We start from the raw sequence: 25938 nt of genomic DNA, 5'->3' as shown, positions 1-25938 counted from the left end.
CCCTTTCTGTGTTTTCAATGATGGTACAATGGTTGCAAATAAAGTCCGGTTTCTATCAATATGAACCGGAGAACTGAAGATAGATTGAACACCAGAAGATCCACTGTGAGCTCTCCCAACCTTGATGTGCTGGTATTCTTTCTCCTCTTCCTTGAGAACTTCCAGTTGTTTCAGCACCGGGTCCTGATCAAACTCTCCTCTGTCGATCTGTAAACAACACAATAACATCATTGACTCTCGATCCTCTCACCTTTTCCCCTGCCCCACAGCCAAGTATGCCACGACGATAAATGTCTGATTTTGCCTCAGCAAAGAGTTCGACCGTGCCCCCACAAACACGGTGAATGGTGTGCTCTCTACTCTGCAAGAGGGCTTCTCCTCTATTTATACTTGTGTTCTCATCTTCGAGGAGGTGCCAAGAATTACGTTAGCACTTTCGGGTGCAGGGATCGTGATGGACAAGTACAAAAAACATTTAAATGCCATTTCCTTTTCATTTATTAAGAAACTGCAGTGGATGCTTTAGTCATGAGGACTGGCTTGTTTAAACTTGGTTCAAACGGGGAGGTGATGGCCAAGTGGCATCATCGCTAGACTATTGATCCAGAAACTCAGCTAATGTTCTGGGGACTCTGGGTTCGAATCCCACCACGGCAGATGGTGGAATTTGAATTCAATTAAAAAAAAATCTGGAACTAAGAATCTACTGATGACCAGTAAATTGTTGATTGTCGGAAAAACCCATCTGGTTCACTAGTGTCTTTTAGGGAAGGAAATCTGCCGTCCTCACCCGGTCTGACCTACATGTGACTCCAGAGCCACAGCAATGTGGTTGACCCTCAACTGCCCTCTGAAGTGGCCTAGCAAGACACTCAGTTCAAGAGCAACTAGGGATCGGCAATAAATACTGGCCAGACAGCAACATCCATGTCCCATGAATGAATAAAAATAAATTGAAAAGGATTCAATCAGGAAAATGCAGAGAAACTATCGAGACCAATTGTAAAATTAGAGGCAGGACATTCTGGAGAGAAACCAGTGAGCAGTTTCACACAAAGAGCAATGCAGTGGCACAGTGGTTAGCACCAGGGACCTGGATTCGATTCCAGCTTTGGGTGACTGTCCGTGTGGAGTTTGCATGTTCTTCCCGTGGGTTTCCTCCAGGTGCTCCGGTTTCCTTCGACAGTTCAAAGATGTGCAGGCTAGGTGGATTGGCCATGATAAATGCATGGGGTTATGGAGGTTGGGTGGAGGGGAGAGCCTGGGTAAAATGCACTGTTGCAAAGTTGCTGCAGACTCTTTATTTTTTAATTCATTCATGGGATGTTGGGCATTTTAAGAGTCAAGCATATTGCTGTGGGTCAGATCAGGCAGATTTCTTCCCTAAAGGACATGAATGAACCAGAGAGGTATTTATGACTATCAGCAATGGTTTCATGGTCACCAATAGACTTTCAATTCCAGATTCTTTTACTGAATTCAAATTTCACCATCTGCCGTGGTGGGATTTGAACCTGGGTCCCCAGAGCATTACCCTGGGTCTCAGGTCCAGTGACAATACCACCAGGTCACTGCCTCCCCGCTGCTCTGCGGGGATTGTAAAGGGCAGTAGAAATCTGTAATTCTTCAGCTAAAAAAGCTGTGGATTAATTGGGTTTTTTGAGTTTGGTTTGGTGAAGGGAGCAGAGGCAGCTAAATGGAGTCGATGTACAGGTCTGACTGAATGGCGGTGAGGGGGAGGGGTGCTGAATAGTAGCCTCCTGTTCCTACATTCCTTATACAAATAATGCTTAAAACATAGAGAGCAACCAATGTGAAATCACAGTCCATGAAGGGAGAGATGGGGTAAAGCAGATGGACTGCAGGATCATTTAATCTTGTGTCAGTTGCAGGCAAACTCTTAGAATCCATAATTCCAGAACAGATTAACATGGTGTCAGTCTGATGGAATAATCAGGGTGATGCAGCGAGATTTGTCAAAGGGAAGTCAAGTCTGACAAACATAATTGTGATGTGTGAAGGAAAGGATTGATAAAAGAGGATGAAGGTGCATTCATTTTCAAAAGTGCTCAATAAGGTGTCTCTCAGGAGATTTCACAGCATCACAGGATAGTTTACACTGCAGGAGGAGGCTCTTTGGCCCATCGTGCCTGCAACAGCTCTCCGAATCAGCAATTCACTGAGCACAATTCTCCCATAACCCTGCACATTCTTCCTTTATAGGTCACAGTCTAATTCCCTATGAATGCCTCCACTCCACTCTCAGGCAGAGTATCCCAGACCTCAACCACTCGCTGCGTGAAAAAGCTTTTCCTCGTGTCGCTTTTGCTTCTTTTACAAATAACTTTAAATCATAGAATAGAATCAAAGAACCCCGACAGTGCAGAAGGAGGCCATTTGGCCCATCGAGCCTGCACCGACAACAATCCCACCCAGGCCCTATTCCCGTATCCCCACATATTTACCCTGCTAATCCCCCTGACACTAAGGGGCAATTTAGCATGGCCAATCAACCTAACTCGCATATCTTTGGAGTGTGGGAGGAAACTGGAGCACGCGGATGAAACCCACACAGACACGGGGAGAACGTGCAGACTCCGCACAGACAGTCACCTGAGGCCGGAATCGAAGCTGGGTCCCTGGTGCTGTGAGGCAGTAGTGCGAACCACTGTGCTGCCCCATCTGTGCCTCTTGGTTCCTGATCCTCTCACAAGTGGGAACAGTTTCTTCCTCTCTACTCTTGTCCATACCTCTCAGGATTTTGTATACCTGAACGGTGCTTGGGTCCTTGGGCAGCACGGTAGCACAGTAGTTAGCACTGCTGCCTCACAGCATCAGGGACCCGGGTTCTCTTCTGGCCTTTGGTCACTCTCTGTGTGGAATTTGCACATTCTCCCCATGTCTGCATGAGTTTCCTCCGGGTGCTCCGGGTTTCCTCCCACACTCCAAAAGACGTGATGGTTAGATGCACAGGCCATGCTAAATTCTCCCCCAGTGTACCCGAACAGGCGCCGGTGTGTGGCGACTAGGGGATTTTCACAGTAACTTCATTGCAGTGTTAATGCTAGCCTACTTGTGATGCTAATAAATAAACTTTAAACTTTGTTATAAAAATTCAGGTGGCTGGAATAAGAAGAAATGTAAATAGAAAGCTGATTGGTTGAGGGGGGATCTTATTGAAACTTACAGGATAGTGCGAGGCCTGGATAGAGTGGATGTGGAGAGGATGTTTCCATTAGTAGGAAAAACTAGAACCAGAGGGCACAACCTCAGGCGAAAGGTACGATTCTTTAAAAAAGAGATGAAGAGGAATTTCTTCAGCCAGAGTGTTGTGAATCTGTGAGACTCTTTGCCGCACAATGCTGTGGAGGACAGGTCATTGAGTGTCTTTAGGACAGAGATAGATAGGTTCTTGATTAATAAGGGGATCAGGGGTTATGGGGAAAAGGCAGGAAAATGGGGATGAGAAAAAAATCAGCCATGATTGAATGGCAGAGCAGACTCGATGGGCTGAGTGACCTAATTCTGCTCCCATAACAAAGAACAAAGAACAATATAGCACAGGAACAGGCCCTTCGGCCCTCCAAGTCCGCGCCGCTCCCTGGTCCAAACTGGACCATTCTTTTGTATCCCTCCATTCCCACTCCGTTCATGTGGCTATCTAGATAAGTCTTAAACGTTCCCAGTGTGTCCGCCTCCACCACCTTGCCCGGCAGCGCATTCCAGGCCCCCGCCACCCTCTGTGTAAAATACGTCCTTCTGATATCCGTGTTAAACCTCCCCCCCTTCACCTTGAACCTATGACCCCTCGTCACCACCGTCCTGGGAAAAAGCTTCCCACCGTTCACCCTATCTATGCCTTTCATAATTTTATACACCTCTGTTAGGTCACCCCTCATCCTCCGTCTTTCCAGTGAGAACAACCCCAGTTTACCCAATCTCTCCTCATAACTAAGCCCTTCCATACCAGGCAACATCCTGGTAAACCTCCTCTGCACTCTCTCTCTAAAGCCTCCACGTCCTTCTGGTAGTGTGGCGACCAGAACTGGACGCAGTATTCCAAATGCGGCCGAACCAACGTTCTATACAACTGCAACATCAGACCCCAACTTTTATACTCTATGCCCCGTCCTATAAAGGCAAGCATGCCATATGCCTTATTCACTACCTTCTCCACCTGTGACATCACCTTCAAGGATCTGTGGACTTGCACACCAGGTCCCTCTGCGTATCTACACCCTTTATGGTTCTGCCATTTATCGTATAGCTCCCCCCTACGTTAGTTCTACCAAAATGCATCACTTCGCATTTATCAGGATTGAACTCCATCTGCCATTTCTTTGCCCAAATTTCCAGCCTATCTATATCCTTCTGTAGCCTCTGACAATGTTCCTCACTATCTGCAAGTCCAGCCATTTTCGTGTCGTCCGCAAAATTACTCATAACCCCAGTTACACCTTCTTCCAGATTGTTTATATAAATCACAAACAGCAGAGGTCCCAATACAGAGCCCGGCAGAACACCACTCGTAAGAGTTTTAACAACACCAGGTTAAAGTCCAACAGGTTTATTTGGTAGCAAACACCATTAGCTTTCGGAGCGAGCGCTCCGAAAGCTAATGGTATTTGCTATCAAATAAACCTGTTGGACTTTAACCTGGTGTTGTTAAAACTCTTACTGTGTTCACCCCAGTCCAACGCCGGCATCTCCACATCATGAACACCACTAGTCACAGACATCCAGCCGGAAAAAGACCCATGTCCTATGGTCTTGTGATCAAAGAGCTGTATTTTTGCCGAGCCAGAGAGACTTCTATGGACCTTTAAAAAAATGGCGTCAGGGACCCGATTCTGGGATGGCTGACCACATGCCCAGGTTTTCTGATTTTCTGTCTTTTTAGGGTACGTTCTGGTTTGGGTTGCGAGCCCGCACTCGGCACTTAGCTGGCTGCATTGCAGGGATGGGCATGTGCTCATCACCCACAATTATCATGGCCCTGAGCAGATTTTCACAGAGTTGTGGTTCATGGCACCTCAGATGTGCCATTTAGTCCACATGAAGACAACGAAAGTTAAGGACCTCCTCATTCTCCCATGCAAAAGGGCGCACCTACACATCCCCAATGGCCCCTCATAACCCTCGGCCCATGACAATGGGTTCCCCCAGCCCATTGGGCTTCTTTTGCCCCCCCTCCCCCGATGCCCAAGCTATAACATTTCCATATCCATTCACCAACGATACACTGTAAAGAACCAATGGTTCCAGAATGACAGTAAGGTGAATATAAAACACATTTTTAAAAGCAATTCATAGATAACATACCGAAAAAAAATCATTTTTACTGCAGGTCAACAAATGTGTTGAATATCTAGATACTTTAAAGTATCAATATCACCAACTGCAAGCACGTGAAACCTCGTTATTTTGTGTAGATAAACAATGTAGAATTGTCAGAAGAGATCAGAGAGTCAGAGCCATCAATAAAGCAATGTTTTTCCTGGGGCTCAGGTGTTTTATTACAGTAATGGATATCTGGGCTCTCAGCCACGCATGCATAGGTTGAGCAGAAAGCCCATGCTCTCAGTGTGCATTGTGGGACTATATATTCATGCTGTGTGTGTATATATACTATCGAGCTGCAGAGGGTAGCATTGCATGTTCATATTAACAGTGTAATGTGCACTCTGGGAGTGTGTGTCCATCCTTGAGTGTTTACAGTGGGATGTGTGTTCTTCCTTTCAGTGTGTACTGTGGGGCTGTGCATTCATGTCGTTTATTTATTTCATTTATTAGTGTCACAAGTAGGCTTACATTAACACTGCAATTATGGTAGTGTGAAAATCCTCTAGTCGCCACACTCCGGCACCTGTTTGGGTACACTCAGGGAGAATTTAGCATGGCTAATCCACCTAACCAGCACGTCTTTGGACTGTGTGAGGAAACCGGAGCACCCGGAGGAAACCCACGCGGACATGGGGAGAACGTGCAGACTCCGCACAGACAGTGACCCTAGCTGGGAATCAAACCCGGGTTCCTGGTGCTGTGAGGCAGCAGTGCTAACCACTGTGCCACCCATTATTAGTGTGTACTGTGCAACAGTGTATTCATATTGTCAGTGTGCACTGTGGGACTGTATTATTGTCAGTGTGTAATATGGGACTGTGTATTACTGTCAGTGTGTACTATGGGACTGTGTATTATTGTCAGTGTGTACTCTGGGACAGTGTATTCATATTGTCATTGTGCACTATGGGACTGTGGGACTGTGTATTCATTGTCAGTGTGTACTATGGGACTGTATTATTGTCAGTGTGTACTGTGGGACTGTGTATTATTGTCAGTGTGTACTGTGGGACTGTGTATTATTGCCAATGTGTACTGTGGGACTGTGTTTTATTGCCAGAGTGTACTTTTGGACTGTGTTTTATTGCCAATGTGTACTGTGGGACTGTATATTATTCCTAGTGTGTACTGTGGGAATTGTATTATTGTCAGTGTATACTGTGGGACTGTGTATTATTGTCAGTGTGTACTGTGGGACTGTGTATTATTGTCAGCGTGTACTGTGGGACTGTGTATTATTGTCAGTGTGTACTGTGGGACTGTGTATTATTGTCAGTGTGTACTGTGGGACTGTGTATTATTGCCAGTGTGTACTGTGGGACTGTGTATTATTGCCAGTGTGATATCCACTCCATCTGTGGGACTGTGTATTATTGCCAGCAGATATCCACTCCATCTGACGAAGGAGCAGTGCTCCGAAAGCTTATGGTATTTGCTACCAAATAAACCTGTTGGACTTTAACCTGGTGTTGTGAGACTTCTTACTGTGTATTATTGTCAGTGTGTACTATGGGATTGTGTATTATTGTCAGTGTGTACTGTGGGACTGTGTATTATTGTCAGTGTGTACTGTGGGACTGTGTATTATTGTCAGTGTGTACTATGGGACTGTGTATTACTGTCAGTGTGTACTGTGGGACTGTGTATTATTGCCAGTGTGTACTGTGGGACTGTGTATTATTGTCAGTGTGTACTATGGGACTGTGTATTATTGTCAGTGTGTACTCTGGGACAGTGTATTCATATTGTCATTGTGCACTATGGGACTGTGGGACTGTGTATTCATTGTCAGTGTGTACTATGGGACTGTATTATTGTCAGTGTGTACTGTGGGACTGTGTATTATTGTCAGTGTGTACTATGGGACTGTGTATTATTGTCAGTGTGTACTGTGGGATTGCTAGTTCCCATTGTGCGTACTGTGTAGCCTGTGTTGATGTTGAATGCGAGTGGTAACATTGAGTGTGGATTCTAAGTGTATCTGGCGGTGCTGGGAACATTCACTATAACAGCAGCAGGACTTAGGGCTGACTGCTCTGACCTCTAACCCTGTGGCATCAGACACTCCTACCCTGAGTGAGATCAGCCAGATTAGCACAGCCAGAGCATGATGCTTGGAGCTCTGATCTGAAAAGTGTGCTTCTTGTCTCACACAGCACAGTGCATTAACCCACTGAGTCATTGAGGATTGTGGATGAGAAGTCCTGAACTCACCATCACGTTTTTAATTGTCTGCTCTCCCGTTTGCTGGGTTCCATTATGGTCCTTGTGGACAATCTCTACCCGGATGTCATTCTTGGCTGAGACTTCACCTTTACCGTCTGCAAAACAGTCACAGCAGAGAAATCAAACTCTTGCTCCCTCGATCACTCACATTTACAAATCAATGAGCAGCCTGAGACTGCGAGAGACATGGAGTGCAGTCTATTGTACGGAAGGCAATCAACACACAGGCTCATCCATGATCCCACACCCTGCCCCATCATTGTATCCAACTGCTCCTTAAAAGGTCAACTGTAAATACGTACCTCAGAAGTGGCAAGTGATGATTTACCCAACCAATGCACAACTCAGCACCTACAATCAATTAGAGATTCAATCCCTCGGAACTAATACACTCAAATGTTGCTACCAATACTCACCTTAATCACTCATATAATTTACACTACTCCTTATACACCTATGACTGTGTGGCCAATTCCCCTCCAACTCGATTTTCAAGTTTGCTGACAACACCACCGTAGTGGGTCGGATCTCAAACAATGATGAGACAGAGTACAGGAATGAGATAAAGAATCTGGTGAACTGGTGCGATGACAATAATCTCGCCCTCAATGTCAACAAAACGAAGGAGATTGTCATCGACTTCAGGAAGCGTAAAGAAAAACATGCCCCTGTCTACATCAATGGGGACGAAGTAGAAAGGGTCGAGAGCTTCAAGTTTCTAATTGTTCAGATCACCAACAGCCTGTCCTGGTCCCCCCATGCCGACACTATAGTTAAGAAAGTCCACCAATGCCTTTATTTTCTCAGAAGACTAAGGAAATTTGGCATGTCAGCTACAACTCTCACCAACTCTCCCAAAGGCAGGGGAGTCTAAAACTAGAGGGCATGGGTTTAAGGTGAGAGGGGAGAGAAACAAAAGTGTCCAGAGGGGCAATTTTTTCACACAGAGGGTGGTGAGTGTCTGGAACAAGCTGCCAGAGGTAGTAGTAGACGCGGGTACAATTTTATCTTTTAAAAAGCATTTAGACAGTTACATGGGTACGATGGGTATAGAGGGATATGGGCCAAATGCGGGCAATTGGGATTAGCTTAGGAGTTTTAAAAAAAAGGGAGGCATGGACAAGTTGGGCCGAAGGGCCTGTTTCCATGCTGTAAACCTCCATGACTCAACTTTTACAGATGCACCAGAGACAGCATTCTTTCTGGTTGTATCACAGCTTGGTATGGCTCCTGCTCTGCCCAAGACCGCAAGAAACTAAAAAGGTCGTGAATTTAGCCCAATCCATTACGCAAACCAGCCTCCCATCCATTGACACTGCCTACACTTCCCGCTGCCACGGAAAAGCAGCCAGCATAATTAAGGACCCCACGCACCACGGATATTCTTTCTTCCACCTTCTTCCTTCGGGAAAAAGATATAAAAGTCTGAGGTCACGTACCAACCGACTCAAGAACAGCTTCTTCCCTGCTGCTGTCAGACTTTTGAATGGACCATCTTGCACTAAGTTGATCTTTTTCTACACCCTAGCTATGACTATAACACTGCATTCTGCACTCTCTCCTTTCCTTCTCTATGTGCGGTATGCTTTGTCTGTATAGTGTTCAAGAAACAATACTTTTCACTGTATGTGACAATAATAAATCAAATCAAAATCAAATCGAATCCCTACAGTGCAAGAAGAAACCATTCGGCCCATCGAGCCTGCACCGACAACAATCCTACCTCGGCCCTATCCCCAGAACCCCATATATTTACTTATAATCCACATATTTACTTTGATAATCCCTCGACACTGAAGATCAATTTAGCGTGGTCAATCCACCTAACCTGCACATCTTTGGACTGTGAGAGGAAACTGGAGCACCCGGAGGAAACCCACGCAGACACGGGGAGAACGAGCAAACTCACACAGACAGTGACCCGAGGCTGGAATTGAACCCGGGGCCCTGGTGCTGTGAGGCAGCAGTGCTAACCACTGTGCCACCATGCTGTCCTCCAGAAACCCACTCCAGAAATGTTATATTGTGGACACCATGGGCAGGATTTTCCAGCCGTGCTCACCCCAAAACCGGCAAATCCCGCCCGAGGTCAATGGACCTTCGCTACGGTTCCCGTGGTGGACGGGATGGGAAAACCCCCCCCATGGATCCAGTGATGACAGGCCTGCTGGCATGCTTGGTAACCATCCATCATGTTAGCGAGCAATGATAAGGACCGCAAACCACAAGAAGCACCATCAGAAACGCTGTGCTTTAACTCAGCAATGCAGATCAGCCGCCAAGGGGGTACACAGCAGTTTGAACTGAATACGTATCCCCGTTCTGAACTCGCAAACTTCATGGTCCTACAGAACCCAATGGGGCATTGCTGCTCAGCAGGCAAGTGTGGATAACCCGCCCCTCCCCAGTCATCACTCACTGATACTTCCCGGAATACATTGTGCATTGCTCATAAACAAGGAGAAGATGAATGATGCCCAGTGCGTGCGGGTAACCAGCTGCCCAAGCTGAACATCGGACAGAAAGATTGAGTACAACACGCAACTCAAGGCCCATGGCATCCTGCAGAAATCATCAACATACACCCAGAACCAAGATCATATCAAGTTCAAACACTGAATAGCAGGTCAGTGTGATGAAACAGATGCTGAATCAGTACACTACCACCCGAGTAATCCTCCACTGTGACAGGGACATGATCTAAGACACAAACAAGGCAACCCTATCCAGCATTCTGGTAACGCACATCATCCTCCAGTGAAAATTACCCTAATGAAAGCTGCACCGATACCTTTCAGAGAATTGTGGAAATGTTGCTCTGTGTTGAAGTACATTCAGACACAGTGTTATTCTGCTGTCATGTAAATAGTAAATATGTAAATAAAATTGATTCTTTAAAGGTTCAGAAGGAAATGGGGGTATTGCGATATTCTGTGCTGGCACCTTGAAGAGGTGAATGTCTTTAGCTACTGATCGCACCAATTCAGCAAGGCATGACATACTAGTCCTGTGACCTGTAGGCAGTCTGCAAGCAGGTTTTTTTAAGTTTATTTATCAGTGTCACAAGTAGGCTTACATCAACACTGCAATGAAGTTACTGTGAAAATCCCCTAGTTGCCACACTCAGGCGCCTGTTTGGGCACACTGAGGGAGAATTTAGCATGGCCAATGCAGCTAACCAGCACGTCTTTTGGAGTGTGGGAGGAACCCAGAGCACCCGGAGGAAGCCCACGCAGGCATGGGAAGAACGTGCAGACTCCGCACACACAGTGACCCAAGCTCGGAATCGAACCTGGGTGCCTGGCGCTGTGAGGCATCATTGCTAACCACTGTGCACCATCCCGCCCCAGGAATAAGACATTTGTATAGAGGTCTCTCAATTAGCTCCCTGTATGTGGTCTTATCTTCAAATAAAGAACTTATATTAAAACAAAGAACAAAGAACAATATAGCACAGGAACAGGCCCTTCGGCCCTCCAAGCCCGCGCCGCTCCCTGGTCCAAATAGAGCACTCTTTTGTATCCCTCTATTCCCACTCTGTTCATGTGGCTATCTCGATAAGTCTTAAACGTTCCCAGTGTGTCCGCCTCCACCACCTTGCCCGGCAGCGCATTCCAGGCCCCCACCACCCTCTGTGTAAAATACGTCCTTCTGATATCCATGTTAAACCTCCCCCCCCCCCGCCCTCACCTTGAACCTATGACCCCTCGTGAACGTCACCACTGACCTGGGAAAAAGCTTCCCACCGTTCACTCTATGCCTTTCATAATTTTATACACCTCTATTCGGTCTCCCCTCATCCTCCGTCTTTCCAGTGAGAACAACCCCAGTTTACCCAATCTCTCCTCATAACTAAGCCCTTCCATAACAGGCAACATCCTGGTAAACCTCCTCTGCACTCTCTCTAAAGCCTCCACGTCCTTCTGGTAGTGTGGTGACCAGAACTGGACGCAGTATTCCAAATGCGGCCGAACCAACGTTCTATACATCTGCAACATCAGACCCCAACTTTTATACTCTATGCCCTGTCCTATAAAGACAAGCATGCCATATGCCTTCTTCACCACCTTCTCCACCTGTGACGTCACCTTCAAGGATCTGTGGACTTGCACACCCAGGTCCCTCTGCGTATCTACACCCTTTATGGTTCTGCCATTTATCGTATAGCTCCCCCCTACATTAGCTCTACCAAAATGCATCACTTCGCATTTATCAGGATTGAACTCCATCTGCCATTTCTTTGCCCAAATTTCCAGCCTATCTATATCCATCTGTAGCCTCTGACAATGTTCCTCACTATCTGCAAGTCCAGCCAATTTCGTGTCGTCTGCAAACTTACTGATCACCCCAGTTACACATTCTTCCAGATCGTTTATATAAATCACAAACAGCAGAGGTCCCAATACAGAGCCCTGTGGAACACCACTAGTCACAGGCCTCCATCCGGAAAAAGACCCTTCCACTACCACCCTCTGTCTTCTGTGACCAAGCCAGTTCTCCACCCATCTCGCCACCTCCCCCTTTATCCCATAAAATCCAACCTTTTGCATCAACCTACCATGAGGTACTTTGTCAAACGCTTTACTAAAGTCCATATGGACGACATTCACGGCCCTTCCCTCGTCAACCATTCTAGTCACTTCTTCAAAAAACTCCACCATGCTGACTATCGTTAATGAGTTTATTCCTTTCTAAATGCGCATACATCCTGTCTCTAAGAATCCTCTCCAACAACTTCCCTACCACGGACGTCAAGCTCACCGACCTATAATTACCCGGGTTATCCTTCCTACCCTTCTTAAATATCGGGACCACATTAGCTATCCTCCAATCCTCTGTTTCATCGGTCCTTACGTCTGATTGGGCACATTTATGTTGAAGTATAGAAGAAGGTAACAATGTGTACTTGTTTGGGCTAAAGATACAGAGATGGGAATATTCTGTTCCGTTGTTTAAAGTATAATTTACCTGCAAAGATAGTGTACAGTTAATCGTGTTTTTATTGTTTTATCACAGTAAATGTTTCAAAACAGGATGTCTTGCCATGTCATTCTTTCAACTATTAGCTGTACGTTCGAATTGGTTTTTAAAAGTGATTGGTTTATAGTTCATAAGGACATTAAACTGAGTTTCTATCCAGCTGTTCTGGGGCTGTGGGTAGACATTAATGATTCCATTGCAAAGCAGGGAATTCTTGTGTTGTTCTTAGCGACCCCCACTGGCATCAGAAAAAACACAGGTGAACCAGTGTGACTGGTCACTACTGCTTGTGGGATCTTGCTGAGCACAAAATCAGAAAGTTGTGCCAAGGTACCTGATAAGCCTTTATTTCCAGGAGACCCCTCTTCTCTCTAAGCCTGTAGAGCCCAGATGTATCCATTTGTTCTTCATAACTCAGCCTTCTGATATTAGGGATGTGATTCCTCTTGGTGAAGCTTCCACAGTTTGAGTGTCTCTCATTTGCTTTCGTGCCCAAACTTGTTCTGCCCAGAGCAGACTTACCTATTTGGTTCATTCATAGGATCTGAGAATCACTGGCAAAGCCAGCACTTTTTGCCCATCCCTTGTTTCCCTTCAGAAGGTTGTGACAAGCCATCTTCTTGTTCGGCTGCAGTCCGTGAGGTGAAGATGCTCCCAGGGTGTTGTTTGGGGCAGAGTTCCAGGACTTGGGGTGGCACGGTGGCACAGCGGTTAGCACTGCTGCCTCACAGCGCCAGGGACCCAGGTTCGATTCCGGCTTCGGGTGACTGTCTGTGTGGAGTCTGCACGTTTTCCCCATGTCTGCGTGGGTTTCCTCCGGGTGCTCTGGCTTCCTCCCACAATCAAAGATGTGCGGGTTAGGTGGATTGGCCAAGCTAAATTGACTCTAGTGTCAGGGGGATTAGCAGGGTAAATATATGGAATTACGGGGATAGGACCTGGGTGGGATTGTGGTCGGTGCACCCAATGGGCTGAATAGCCTCCTTCTGCACTGCAGGGATTCTATGGCTTCGACCCCAAAATAATGAAGGAACGATGATGTATTTCCAAGCCAATAAGATATGTCACTTATCCTGACCTGTTAAACATCTCTTAATTACTTCACGCTAATGCTGTACCTTCCGCTACTTTGGGCCTTAAACTCTGCAATGCCCTCCATAAGCCTGGCTGATTCTGTATCCGTACTTCTCCTCCTTAGAAGTCTACCTCTTTGACCAAGTTCTTGTTCCGCTGTCATAATATCTCATGTGACTCATGTTATAATCCAGGTCAGAAACTCCAAGATATTTTATGAAGTTAGCCTTGACCAGAAGTTTAGCACACAAAGGGCGGCACGGTAGCACAGTGGTTAGCACTGCTGCTTCACAGCTCCAGGGACCTGGGTTCGATTCCCGGCTTGGGTCACTGTCTGTGTGGAGTTTGCACATTCTCCTCGTGTCTGCGTGGGTTTCCTCCGGGTGCTCCGGTTTCCTCCCACAGTCCAAAGATGTGCGGGTTAGGTTGATTGGCCATGCTAAAGTTGCCCTTAGTGTCTTGAGTTGCGTAGGTGAGAGGGATTAGTGGGTAAAATATGTAGGGGTATGGGGGTAGGGCCTGGGTGGGATTGTGGTCGGTGCAGACTCGATGGGCCGAATGGCCTCTTTCTGTGCTGTAGTTTCTATGATTCTATGAAACTGAGAATGCTCACGTGGTTTTGCAGCTCTGCAACACCTGCTGTGAATTAGTCCTTTGGCTGGAGGATTGAAACTCTGGTTTCTCTGTTCTGAAAATCCCAGCACCTCGAGATAGAGATAGAGCCATTGCTGCTCTCTAGCAAGCAAACCACTGACAGCAACATTTTCACTCCAGAAAGACAAGAAAAACTGCAAACAACTAGCCAGCTGAATTTCTAATATCAAGGAGAGACATAAAACACTGCATTCAGCCTGGAGTCCAAACACATTCTAACTCGCCAGCAACCAAACCTGAAAGTAAGAGAACTCTTGGAAGAGGAAAAACAAACTGTCCCACCTGACCTGTCAATCATTCTTCCCACAACAATTCAAAAAGGGTCTTAAACTCCCAGAGAGTGCATTAGGCCCAGATTAAAATAAGCAAAGGCCCATTCAAATCATTTAAGCAGCAATAAAAGATGTCACCACTGACCTCACAGTGCCAATAACAGAAAAAAACAGGCTTGCCTACAAATTGCAACAAACATGATTCAAAATGTATTTCTTAAAGGCACAGTCGTGTCACACTCGGTGTCAAATTTTGTTTGATAACTTTCCTGTGAAGCTGATTGAGAGGTTTCTCATTTTTAAAATTTGTTGTTGGAGGGGATCTTAGGGGGCGGAGAAGTGCTGGGTTTCAATGACTGGGGACTAAGGACTTAAAAACAACAATAGTTTATTCACTCTCCTGAGCAGTGTACATAAACAGTAACAGAATGGATAATTTTATAACATACTGATTGAACAGGCTAATAATTCGTAACTATTTACGTCGGGTGAGACACAGAGAAAGCTGTTGCAGCTGGTGCATAGCCCATTACGTCTCCTCTCCCCTCACACGTTTCTCATTGTTCAAAGATGAAAGATGAAGGCCAGTTGCGGACTATGTCGTTACGTGGTCCTGGAACCTTATGCTTGGTATGGTCTTACACTCTGAGCACGTGATTGTGCCAGTTGGCTGTGCTGTAGTTGTTCTTGAGCTGGTGCCCTCACTGTGGACTGTCTTGGGTTGTTCTATCGCTATACCCAGTAGGTGCAGGGCTCGCTGCGTAGGCCTCTGGAGGAGCCTCCACGTTTACTGCTGTGGAAGGCCTTTGTTGTAGCCGCATGACTGGGATGCTGATTGGCTGGTTCTGACACCGCTAATAGGTGGCGGCTGTTTCATACATGGGCACAATCTGAGCCTACCACGTAACTGTTCTGCTGTGGGGAATATCCGTGTGTGGTCTGAAGCCTGACTGCTTCAGCAGGTCTTATAGGGCCGAGTCTGTGGGCATTATGATCACAGTGCATTTTGCTTCTTAATAAGCATTCCATGAGAGTGCCACTCACATTGGTTTCAAGCTTCTAACTTTGGAGGACTGACTGGCTGTAATGCATTGCTGGCAAGGGAAGGCTGCTGCGGTTTCGATGTACAGTAGTTTGCAAAATGATTACACTTGCCACATGTATTGCAGCATTTACCATACTGTTCTGTACTGAGGTTGATAGTCACAACAGTTGGGGTGTGCCCGGTACTGGGGAAACTTCTTTCCCTTCTAAACTCCTTGCTGCTTTTTTCTGATTGTGCGTTTAGCCTACTGATGCTAATGGCTGTTTGTAATGTTAAATCTTTCTCTCGTGGCAGCAGCTTGCGGACAGAATTGCTGTGGACTCCGCAGACTATTCCTTCCCTGACTAACTCATCGGTAAGGATACCAAATGTATATTTCTTTGCTAAGATTTTCAAGGTTGCTGTATAGGATTTTATTAATTCATTTGGGTGTCGGGGGAGTTCTCCCGTCCTACCCGCCACAGGAATCATCGTGGTAGGGGGAGTGAATCACGCAAAGGTCCATTGATCTTGGGTGGGATTCTCTGGTTTTGGGGGCGAGCATGGCCAGAGAATCACCCCCCGGGCCGGAATTCTCCCATCCTGCCCGCCACTGGAATTCTAACGGGCGGGGGGTGAGGACCACGCAAAGTTTCATTGACCTCAGGTGGGAATCTCCAGTTTTCAGCCGAGCGCAGTCGGAGAATCCTGCCCAAAATCTTTGCTTTATTGAATTAAACGCGTGTCTGTCGAGTATTATATTCACTGGAAGTCAAATGCTTTCAAACTTTTTTAAGAATTATTTCAGAGTTCTCTTTCTCCTCCTGCATCTGACAAACAAACAATTCAAATTTCTCAATGGCCTTGGGGCTTGCTAGATTTAGTAAGGGGCAAGCTTGTACCTTTTCGGATATGTCAGATAATCCGGCATGGCAGTAAATACACCACTCCTTCTCAAACTTTGACCAACTGTACGCAATGTTCTCACTGAACACGAGTGTGTCAATGAGGCAAAGTCCTTGTGCCATGCTGGCAACTCCTGACACCAGGTAAAAGTGCAGGGTTCTAAATACAGGTGACCAAGGCTTAGAACTACAATAGTTTATTCAATAGTCGGAGCACCTCCACGTGTTTGTACTCTGCCCACTCTCCAGGGAGAACTCCCGTGCTCCCATCAAGTGACCTTTTAGACTAAAAGATATAGGAGCAGAATTAGACCATTTGACCCATCGAGTCTGTTCTGCCATTCAATCATGGTTGATATGATTCTCATCCCATTCTCCTGTATTCTCCTTGTAACCCTTGATCCCCTTATTGATCAAGAACCTATCTATCTCTGTTTTAAAGACACTCAATTACCTCCCCACGTCATCACGAGACTGCTCAGCCTACAGAGGAGGTGACATACCGCTTCCCTCATTCCACCTTGCTGGGGGAGGTAGTGGGTTTGGGAGGTCCTGTCAAACTTTGGCAGATATTTTCAGTAAAGCACACATTGAAGCCATGGTGCACCATGCTACTGCCGCGGAATGAAAACCTCTTCTGGCTCGGCAATGATTCAGCCATACGCTTTCACAATCAGTTTACAACTTTCTGATCACTGCCCATGCCTGTCAAAGTGAGGGTCTGCACCTCAGTGTTTCACACTCATGTCTACATAGTTTATATCTCCCAGCATTGTAATAATTTGTTTGGTAAGGAAGTGATACCCACTCTTCTGGTACCAGGCAATCAAAAGGCGGCACGGTGGCACAATGGTTAGCAGTGCTGCCTCATAGCGCCAGGGACCCGGGTTCGATTCCCGGCTTGGGTCACTGTCCGTGTGGAATCTGCACATTCTCCCCATGTCTGTGTGGGTTTCCTCCGGGTGCTCCAGTTTCTTCCCACAGTCCAAAGATGTGCAGGTTAGGTGAATTAGCCATGCTAGATTGCCCCTTAGTGTCTCAAGTTGTGTATGTTAAATGGTAAATTGTGCCGGATTATGGAGATAGGGTGAGGGCCTGGGTAAGAGTGTCAGTCATGATGTGGAGATGCTGGCGTTGGACTGGGGTGAACACAGTAAGAAGTCTCACAACACCAGGTTAAAGTCCAACAGGTTTATTTGGTAGCAAACACCATAAGCTTTCGGAGCACTGCTCCTTCGTCAGATAGAGTGGAAAGGAGCAGCGCTCCGAAAGCTTATGGTGTTTGCTACCAAATAAATCTGTTGGACTTTAACCTGGTGTTGTGAGACTTCTTACTAAGAGTGTCAGTGTAGACTCAATGGGCGGAATGGCCTCCTTCTTTACTGTAGGGTTTCTATGAAAGCGCTCCTAGTTAAAGATTTTAGTAGCACAGGAAGATGGTTCACACAGGATTGTGTTTTCATTGCTAAATAAACTAAATCAACAACTTGAGGGATAAATTAAAGGCAGCCCCTGAAAGGGTTACTGCGCCAAACTAAACAGAATCTCTAAGGAACCTTAAAATATCAAAATGGCATATGATTGAAGGGGACAATCACTCACACCAGTACCTGCGACGCCAATCGGGTAACTGGGTACCAGAATTGAGGTGTACTGTAATCAGTATTAAAATATTGCTTCAAAACTTCCCAGGGGTCAATTATTACTGCTGAGTGAGAACTCTGTCCATAATGGAAGGATACTCTTCCTGTTGGAGATATCGGAAGAAAAGAGAGAAGCTTTCCTTTATCCGCTGTTTCTACCACAACCTTCATTGATGGAACACTTCTAAGGAACGCTTCTAAAAATAGTCCAACAGCAGACAGGACAGTTGTCACATGGGAAGCCAGAAAAGCCAATCCTGTTTGGGATGCGGGCGGGTTCCCTGGTGTGGGGTTTTGAGGCGGGGGGTGGGGGAGGTCTCGTCATGTTATAGGTGTCCGGCAGAGCCAGCAATGAACAATGAGCCTCAGAAGGAGATGTTCAGAAGCTTGGTGCAAGAGTGAGGTTTTAAGCACAGTCTTCCTGCAGAAGTGGAGAATAGAGAGGCAGAGGAATTCAGAGGGAGAATTCCAGTGTGTGGAACTAAGCGGCTGAAGTAAGTTTGCAGACAACACAAAAATAGGTGGAATTGTGTATAGTGTAGAAGGATACAGCGGGATGTAGACCAGTTGCAGATATGGGCGAAGAAATGGCAGAGGGACTTTAGTCCCGGCAAGTGGGAGGCACTTTGGGAGATCAAATGTTAAGGGTGAGTATACAGTTAATGGCAGGACCCTGAACAACATCGATGCACAGAGGGATCTTGGGTTTCAAGTCCATAGCTCCCTGAAAGTGGCCACACATGTAGATAGGGTGGTAAGGAAGGCACATGGCATGCTTGCCTTTATGGGTCGGGGCACTGAGTACAAGAGTCAGGATGTCTTGTTGCAGCTTTATAAAACTTTGGTTAGGCCGCACTTAGACTATTGCGTTCAATTCTGGTCGCCACATTACAGGAAGGATGTGGAGGCTTTGGAGGGGGTGCAGAAGAGGTTTATCAGGATGCTGCCTGGATTAGAGGGTATGAACTATAAGGAGAGACTGGACAAACTAGGATTGTTTTCTCTGGGGTGGCGGAGGCTGAGGGGAGACCTGATAGAAGTCTATAAAGTTATAAGAGGCACAGACAGAGTTGACAGTCAGAATCTTTGTCCCAGATTGGAAATGTTTAATGCCAGGGGCCATTCACTTAAGATGAGAGGGGGAAAGTTCAAAGGAGATGTGAGGGGCAAGTTTTTTTACACAGAGAGTGGTAGGTGCCTGGAACGCGCTGCCAGGGGTGGAGGCAGATACGATAGGGGTGTTTAAGGGGCTTTTAGATAAGCACATGAATATGCAAGGAATAGAGGGATATGGAGCAAGGGCAGGCAGAAGGGATTAGTTTAATTTGGCGTCATGTTTGGCACAACATAGTGGGCCGAAGGGCCTGTTCCTGCACTGTCCTATGTTCTAAGATAAAGAATTCAAAAGAATAGTAAATACAGGAGCTCTCAACCTCTCCTCTGAGGTGAGCTGCACCAAGTCCTGAAGTAAGCAGAGAAAAGTTACTAATTTATTTCAATCTTCACAGCCAAATGCAGCACGATGGGTGAATCTAGCACGGGGCCCTGAAAACACCCAATGGACAGAAATGAATGGCCTCCCGCAATTTGAGTTTGGAAGAGGAGGCATTTAATCAGGTGAGAGGGTGCAGGGTGGGGAACCTGCCTTCAGGCTCATGGGTGGCCTTTACACCCGGCATCAGTTGAGCCCCTTCCATTGGGCCATTGATGCCCACTTAAAGGCCTCATCCTGCCAGGCAGGGTCAGTCACCATGTGGGAAGCCCAGAAAGCAAATACTGTGTGCTAACTCCCAGTACTGACATGGGGAATCCCCAAACTGACCTCCCTGTGGGGCTCGTGGAATACAAGTTCCCATGGCGATAGGCAATTGACTAACCAGATGGAACTCATATCCCGAGTCCTTGGTAAGGCCGGGCCCCTGAGCAGGTCCAGTGATATATCATCCCAGATGGGACTCATGTGCCTGTACCACAGGGTTGTGGTTTAACTTTTGCTTTAATGAATAAACGTCATTCTTTTCCGTTTGGCTTCCTGGGTTACTACTACCCTCACTCACCTATGGCCTGGGTCTCCCAGGCCTGTCCCTGGGTGCATTGCTGAGAGCTAGCACTGCTGCTGTTTGGTACTCAAGTTGTTGGGCCTTCCATAAAGAAGTGGTTGATGCTCCGAGGCCCCTGCTGTCCCCAGAGCATCGATTAAATATTATTACGGATACATTTTGTGGATGTTTTCTTGGTGAATCACTGCAGTGTTTTTTTCATGCTGGTGAACTGTGACACCTAACCCAGGCTCATGCCTCCAGGGGTTGAGCTCGCTGGATATGTGCTGTGAACTCCAGCGTCCCCGATACTGAGGCAATCACATCCTGTGCTGTTATGGGCACAGAGATATTTGATGGATTCGATGGGTTACCGGGCCAGGTTCACTGCTATCCCCATGTTCAATAAGTGGACACCCCCTCAAAATATCCAGTGCCCTGTCTGAGGGCAGAACTTTGAACAAGTGAAAGCCTCAAATCCTTCGCTCAATGATGAGTCTTGTCCAACTTCCAATCTCTTACCTTCTTGGGATTTTCACTTAATGCCCATTCTTAGTTACTCCAGGACTGGTGCCAGGGATGTATCAGACCAAGGCAGGGACAATAGATTCCCCACCCTGAAGATCATCAGTGAATCGGTTGGGTTTTTATGACGATCTAGCAGCTTCTATGGTCAGTTTTTTTCCTGATGCCACAAATGATCATCCTATTTATACCCTAACTTGATTTGGTAACTAAACAGAGCAGGATTCAAACTCATGCCTCTGCTATGCCAATCCTCTAAGCGTTAGCACTCAGTCACTTGGTAGTACAGGAATTGAATATTGTTGAGAAAGGGAGACATATTGCTGAATCATTTTGTTTTATGCTTACCAGGACAAATGTAAGAATTCCAAATTTCAAGCTATCACAGCACATTATACTGCAGGGCCAGAATTTCATGTGTTAGTTTTGGACACGCTTCTGACCCGGAAGAAGGTGGGAAGAGGCTAGGTGTGCATCCCAATGCCTTTGTGCACTCATGTGGTATTTTCATTGGCTGCTTGTGGGAGTCAGAAGTGCACCTGTCAACAATTAATCAAGGGTGGCACGGTGGCACAGGGGTTAGCACTGCTGTCTCACAGCCCCAGGGACCCGGGTTCGATTCCTGGCTTGGGTCACTGTCTGTGCGTAGTTTACACATTCTCCTCGTGACTGAGTGGGTTTCCTCCGGGTACTCCGGTTTCCTCCCACAGTCTGAAAGACGTGCTGGTTAGGTGTACTGGCCATGCTAAATTCTCCCTCAGTGTATCCAAACAGGCGCCGGAGTGTGGCGACTAGGGGATTTTCACAGTAACTTAATTGCAGTGTTAATGTAAGCCTACTTGTGACATGAATAAATAAATAATCAGTGAGTTAAGGCAATTAAAAGAGAAATTCCATTGCCGGTACCATTTTTCAGTTGGCACACGGGGAACTCAGGCAGGCGACCATCTCAATTTTTAACTTTTCACACCCAGGGGTGGGATAAAAGTGGCCGGAACTTGGAGTGTGTGAGTCATTCGGAGTTCAGGTGAGAGTTTGCTCCTGCTTTAGTCTTGACATTTCAGGCCTTTTCCTCTGGCTACTCTTGAAGTACTTGCTTTGTTAACCTTGCTCTGAGAACTCGTTTTGTGCCAACTCTGTCGGAGCATTTCTGCCCATTGCAGCCCACAAGGCAGTGCTACCTGCATTTCAGCAAATGGGGATTGCGTACTCCACTGGGGGCATCTCCTCTGAGGAGAAAGAGAGGGGCCGAAAGAAGAGGAAGAGAGGTGTCTGCAGGCAGCGTCGCAGGGAGAGGCACGCGGTAGGAGAGGCGCGGGAATGGAGGGGTGGAGGGCCAGCAAGGCGGATGGCACCGCAGAAGACGCCACTGTCCTGCAGGCAGTGTGGACAGGCAGTGATGCAGCTACCTCAACATGTTTGAGGTCCCGTGCTGCAGGAGGCTCCGCCACTCCAATGATATGATTGGGCTGGAGATCTTCTCGAGATCTGCGTGGGTTTCCTCCGGGTACTCCAGTTTCCTTCCACAGCCCAAAGATGTGCGGGTTAGGTTGATTGACCATGCTAAATTGACCCTAGTGTCAGGTGGATTAGCAGGGTAAATATGTGGGGTTACAGGGGTAGGACCTGGGTGGGATTGTGGTCGGTGCAGACTTGATGGGCCGAATGGCCTCCTTCTATACTGTAGGGATTCTATGATTTTATGAAATGTGTGGCAAGATAAACACAAGCATGATTGGACAGGATGGGGAGAGCAGGATGTGGGTTTATCCCGTGCCTATTGGTTCTGATGCCTGTGGATTACAGAATTGGTTTCACTAATTACAGTATAGAGCCCAGTGCTGAACACATTACTGATTGGCTGAACATGGGCAGGGGGAAAAGATCCTGATAGGCTGGCGAAGGTTCGAGCTATCCTGCATCTCTTAAAGGGAAAGGTACTTGTGGTTGGAACAAGTCCTCATTGTTCTAAAAATGATTTTGACATGGGGAACATTGAAGAATGGGGCAATTCTGATGAGAGGGGCCTCCAAGGTTTTCTGACACGGCAGTGGAGGCCCTGGTACATGAGGTGGAAAAAAGGTGAGAGGTCATTATCTATAGTAGGTCCTTTCAAAGGCAAAGGTGTTAGAGAAGCTTGTCGGTGACTGATGGGAGTCAAGCCCAGAGGATTCATTGCTACAACTAATTTGATGACCTCTCACCTTGAAATCAGTGAAAGTGTTTTCAAATGCCATATCGCACCCATGGCAGTGCTAACCTCAACTATTGTTCAATATGGCTGGAGACAATTCACACCTCTTTAACCTGTGATTATTCCTCTCTCCACTCGCATTGTCTGTACCTGTAAAGACTTGATTGCCTGAAGACTCACATTCCAACCATTATCTTACAATTGAGTCTTAGTCTATATATGCCGTGTTTGTGAAACCTACCTCTCCACTCACCCGATGAAGGAGCAGTGCCCCGAAAGCTTGTGATTCCAAATAAACAGCTTGGACTTTAACCTGGTGTTGTGAGACTTCTTACAGTGCTCATCCCAGTCCAACACCGGCATCTCCACATCATGTTCAATACATCATAGCCCCATCCCTCACATATCAACAATCTCTATCAGTCATGATCCATCCTGAACATAGCTTCACCTCCCACTCACATACTTAGTGCTACAAGCTTCACACACACACATCTCACTGCCAGCTATTCAACCAAAGCAGCCACATCACCCAAACAGATTGCACCATCCTCTTCCTTTCTGTTGTAGAACATGGTGGAACACAACTGGAGGCAGAATTGTCATCCTAACCAATGGGGAGCAGGCACAGTTGCGTGTCCTTACACTCAATGGAGGAAACCATGCTGCCCATCATTGAAGCAGCCATTAATAAGGCTGTGGTTAGTGGTGGGGTGTGTAGTATAAGGGTCTGGCACATATAGGGTTAACATAAGAACATAAGAACATAAGAAGAACATAAGAAGTAGGAGCAGGAGTAGGCCATCTAGCCCCTCAAGCCTGCCCCGTCATTCAATAAGATCATGGCTGATCTGAAGTGGATCAGTTCCACTTACCCGCCTGATCCCTATAACCCCTAATTCCCTTACCGATCAGGAATCCATCTATCCGTGATTTAAACATATTCAACGAGGTAGCCTCCACCACTTCAGTGGGCAGAGAATTCCAGAGATTCACCACCCTCTGAGAGAAGAAGTTCCTCCTCAACTCTGTCCTAAACTGACCCCCCTTTATTTTGAGGCTGTGCCCTCTAGTTCTGGTTTCCTTTCTAAGTGGAAAGAATCTCTCCACCTCTACCCTATCCAGCCCCTTCATTATCTCATAGGTCTCTATAAGATTCCCCCCTCAGCCTTCTAAATTCCAACGAGTACAAACCCAATCTGCTCAGTCTCTCCTCATAATCAACACCCCTCATCTCTGGTATCAACCTGGTGAACCTTCTCTGCACTCCCTCCAAGGCCAATATATCCTTCCGCAAATAAGGGGACCAATACTGCACACATTATTCCAGCTGCGGCCTCACCAATGCCCTGTACAGATGCAGCAAGACATCTCTGCTTTTATATTCTATCCCCCTTGCGATATAGGCCAACATCCCATTTGCCTGCTTGATCACCTGTTGCACCTGCAGACTGGGTTTTTGCGTCTCATGCACAAGGACCCCCAGGTCCCTTTGCACAGTGGCATGTTGTAATTTTTTTCCATTTAGATAATAATCCAATTTGGTATTATTTCCTCCAAAGTGAATAACCTCACATTTGTCAATGTTATACTCCATCTGCCAGATCCTCGCCCACTCACTCACCTTAACGTGGGACTGAGTACAAAATTTCCCACACAGTGATGTAAGAAACCACATGACCTGCATGTAGGGGTCAGTCTAGTGTTGGATAAAGCAAGATTCACTCTCCTTCATTCTTGTAGTTAAGAAATACACACAGTTAACCTACTTTCGACTATGAAGACTTCATTAAGGCCCACCAAATGGCATCCAGCATGGTGGCAGCGAATGGAAAAACATTAAACCTTGCAAAAAAATGCAGAGGAAAACTAAAATCCTTTAAGACAAAAGAAAAATTCAAAGACGCATTCTGACCTGAAGAAAAGCTCAGGAACCATACACATGGAGGAAAGTTGCCAGGGAAAAGTTCCAAAGAAAAACTTAGAAGCTGAAGGTAGAAATTCAAAATTCCTCACTGCAGCAGCAGACTTCATGAAATCTCTTCATGGGATGGAAGTCCAGTTTAATTCCCAGAGTGCAGAGTCAGGGGCCCTATCAGGGGTGAGCTAAAACTTTTAAATTCCAGGATACAGCAAGTTCTGAGCAACTTTTAAATAATTCATTGGTCAGAAATTGCTGTTTAAAAATTCCATCGGAAAATCCAGATTCCCAAGTTGGTGCCTGAACACAGCAGTGGGGCTCATTACAGGAAGGATCAAATTAATTTAATTAACTAATTCAGAAGAATCATGACAAAAGAATCAGCTTAAAAGACCAGTAAAGGGCGGGATTCGATATTTTTGTGACCCTAAAGCATAGTGTTGAAATGGAGAATCCTGCAGAGAGTCGATCCAAACAGCCATTGTTTAAAATGTTTTCAAGCACCATAGCAACAGGAGCCCACAAAACCAGCAAGCATGGGTAAAGCCCTTTGTCTTCAAATGAACAACAGTGCCAACTTTAATTTCAGCAACTTTTTAACCAAACTTCTGAACCTACATTTTAAAATCCAATTGTCCAGATCAATTGGAACCTATCCATCATTGGGGACTTTGGAGACAAAGGCCAAAACTCTACCACCTTGCCTGCCCCGGAATCGGGGTGGGCAAGGTTCCCAGAATGGAAATCTCCATTGGCCTCGCATGGGATTTTATGTTCTCACCCAAGCGAGGGCGTAAAATCCTGCCCAAAGAATCCATAGATACAGGATTGCTTCAGGTCTGGATAAAATGACGGAAACTGAACGAGTTAACACACTGCTTTATTCAGTAGGTCTGATAGTGGACAACATTCTTGCTAGACAGAGAATCGTCTGCTAAATTTGGAGTGGTACCAAAATCATTCAATGTCCACTTAAACATAAGAAGTAACAAAATGCTTGAAAGGGTTAAATTTAGTAAAGATGCTTGAATTGAGTGTCTTGCTCGACCATTTCAGAGGACAGTTTGGAGCTAATCACATTGTTGTTTGTCTGGAGTCACATCGAAGCCAGACCAGGTAAGGACAGCAGATTTCCTTC

The 25938-nt window shown here is 46.3% G+C and overlaps 1 protein-coding gene across 1 annotated transcript in view; it reads right to left on the bottom strand.

The window, feature by feature from the left end:
* kirrel3a (kirre like nephrin family adhesion molecule 3a) overlaps nt 1-25938 on the bottom strand; it is a 316764-nt gene that overhangs the window by 3407 nt on the left and 287419 nt on the right. Inside the window, exons 13-14 of the mRNA XM_078198922.1 lie at nt 7558-7664; nt 121-207 (exon numbers count right to left, since the gene is read on the bottom strand). Of these exons, the coding sequence (XP_078055048.1) occupies nt 121-207; nt 7558-7664 (194 nt within the window). The remainder of the gene's footprint in view (nt 1-120; nt 208-7557; nt 7665-25938) is intronic.

This window comes from Mustelus asterias, chromosome 27, assembly GCF_964213995.1.
Source record: "Mustelus asterias chromosome 27, sMusAst1.hap1.1, whole genome shotgun sequence".
In the NCBI taxonomy this organism is placed as follows: Eukaryota; Metazoa; Chordata; class Chondrichthyes; order Carcharhiniformes; family Triakidae; genus Mustelus; species Mustelus asterias.
This window is presented reverse-complemented; position numbering and strand designations above follow the sequence as displayed.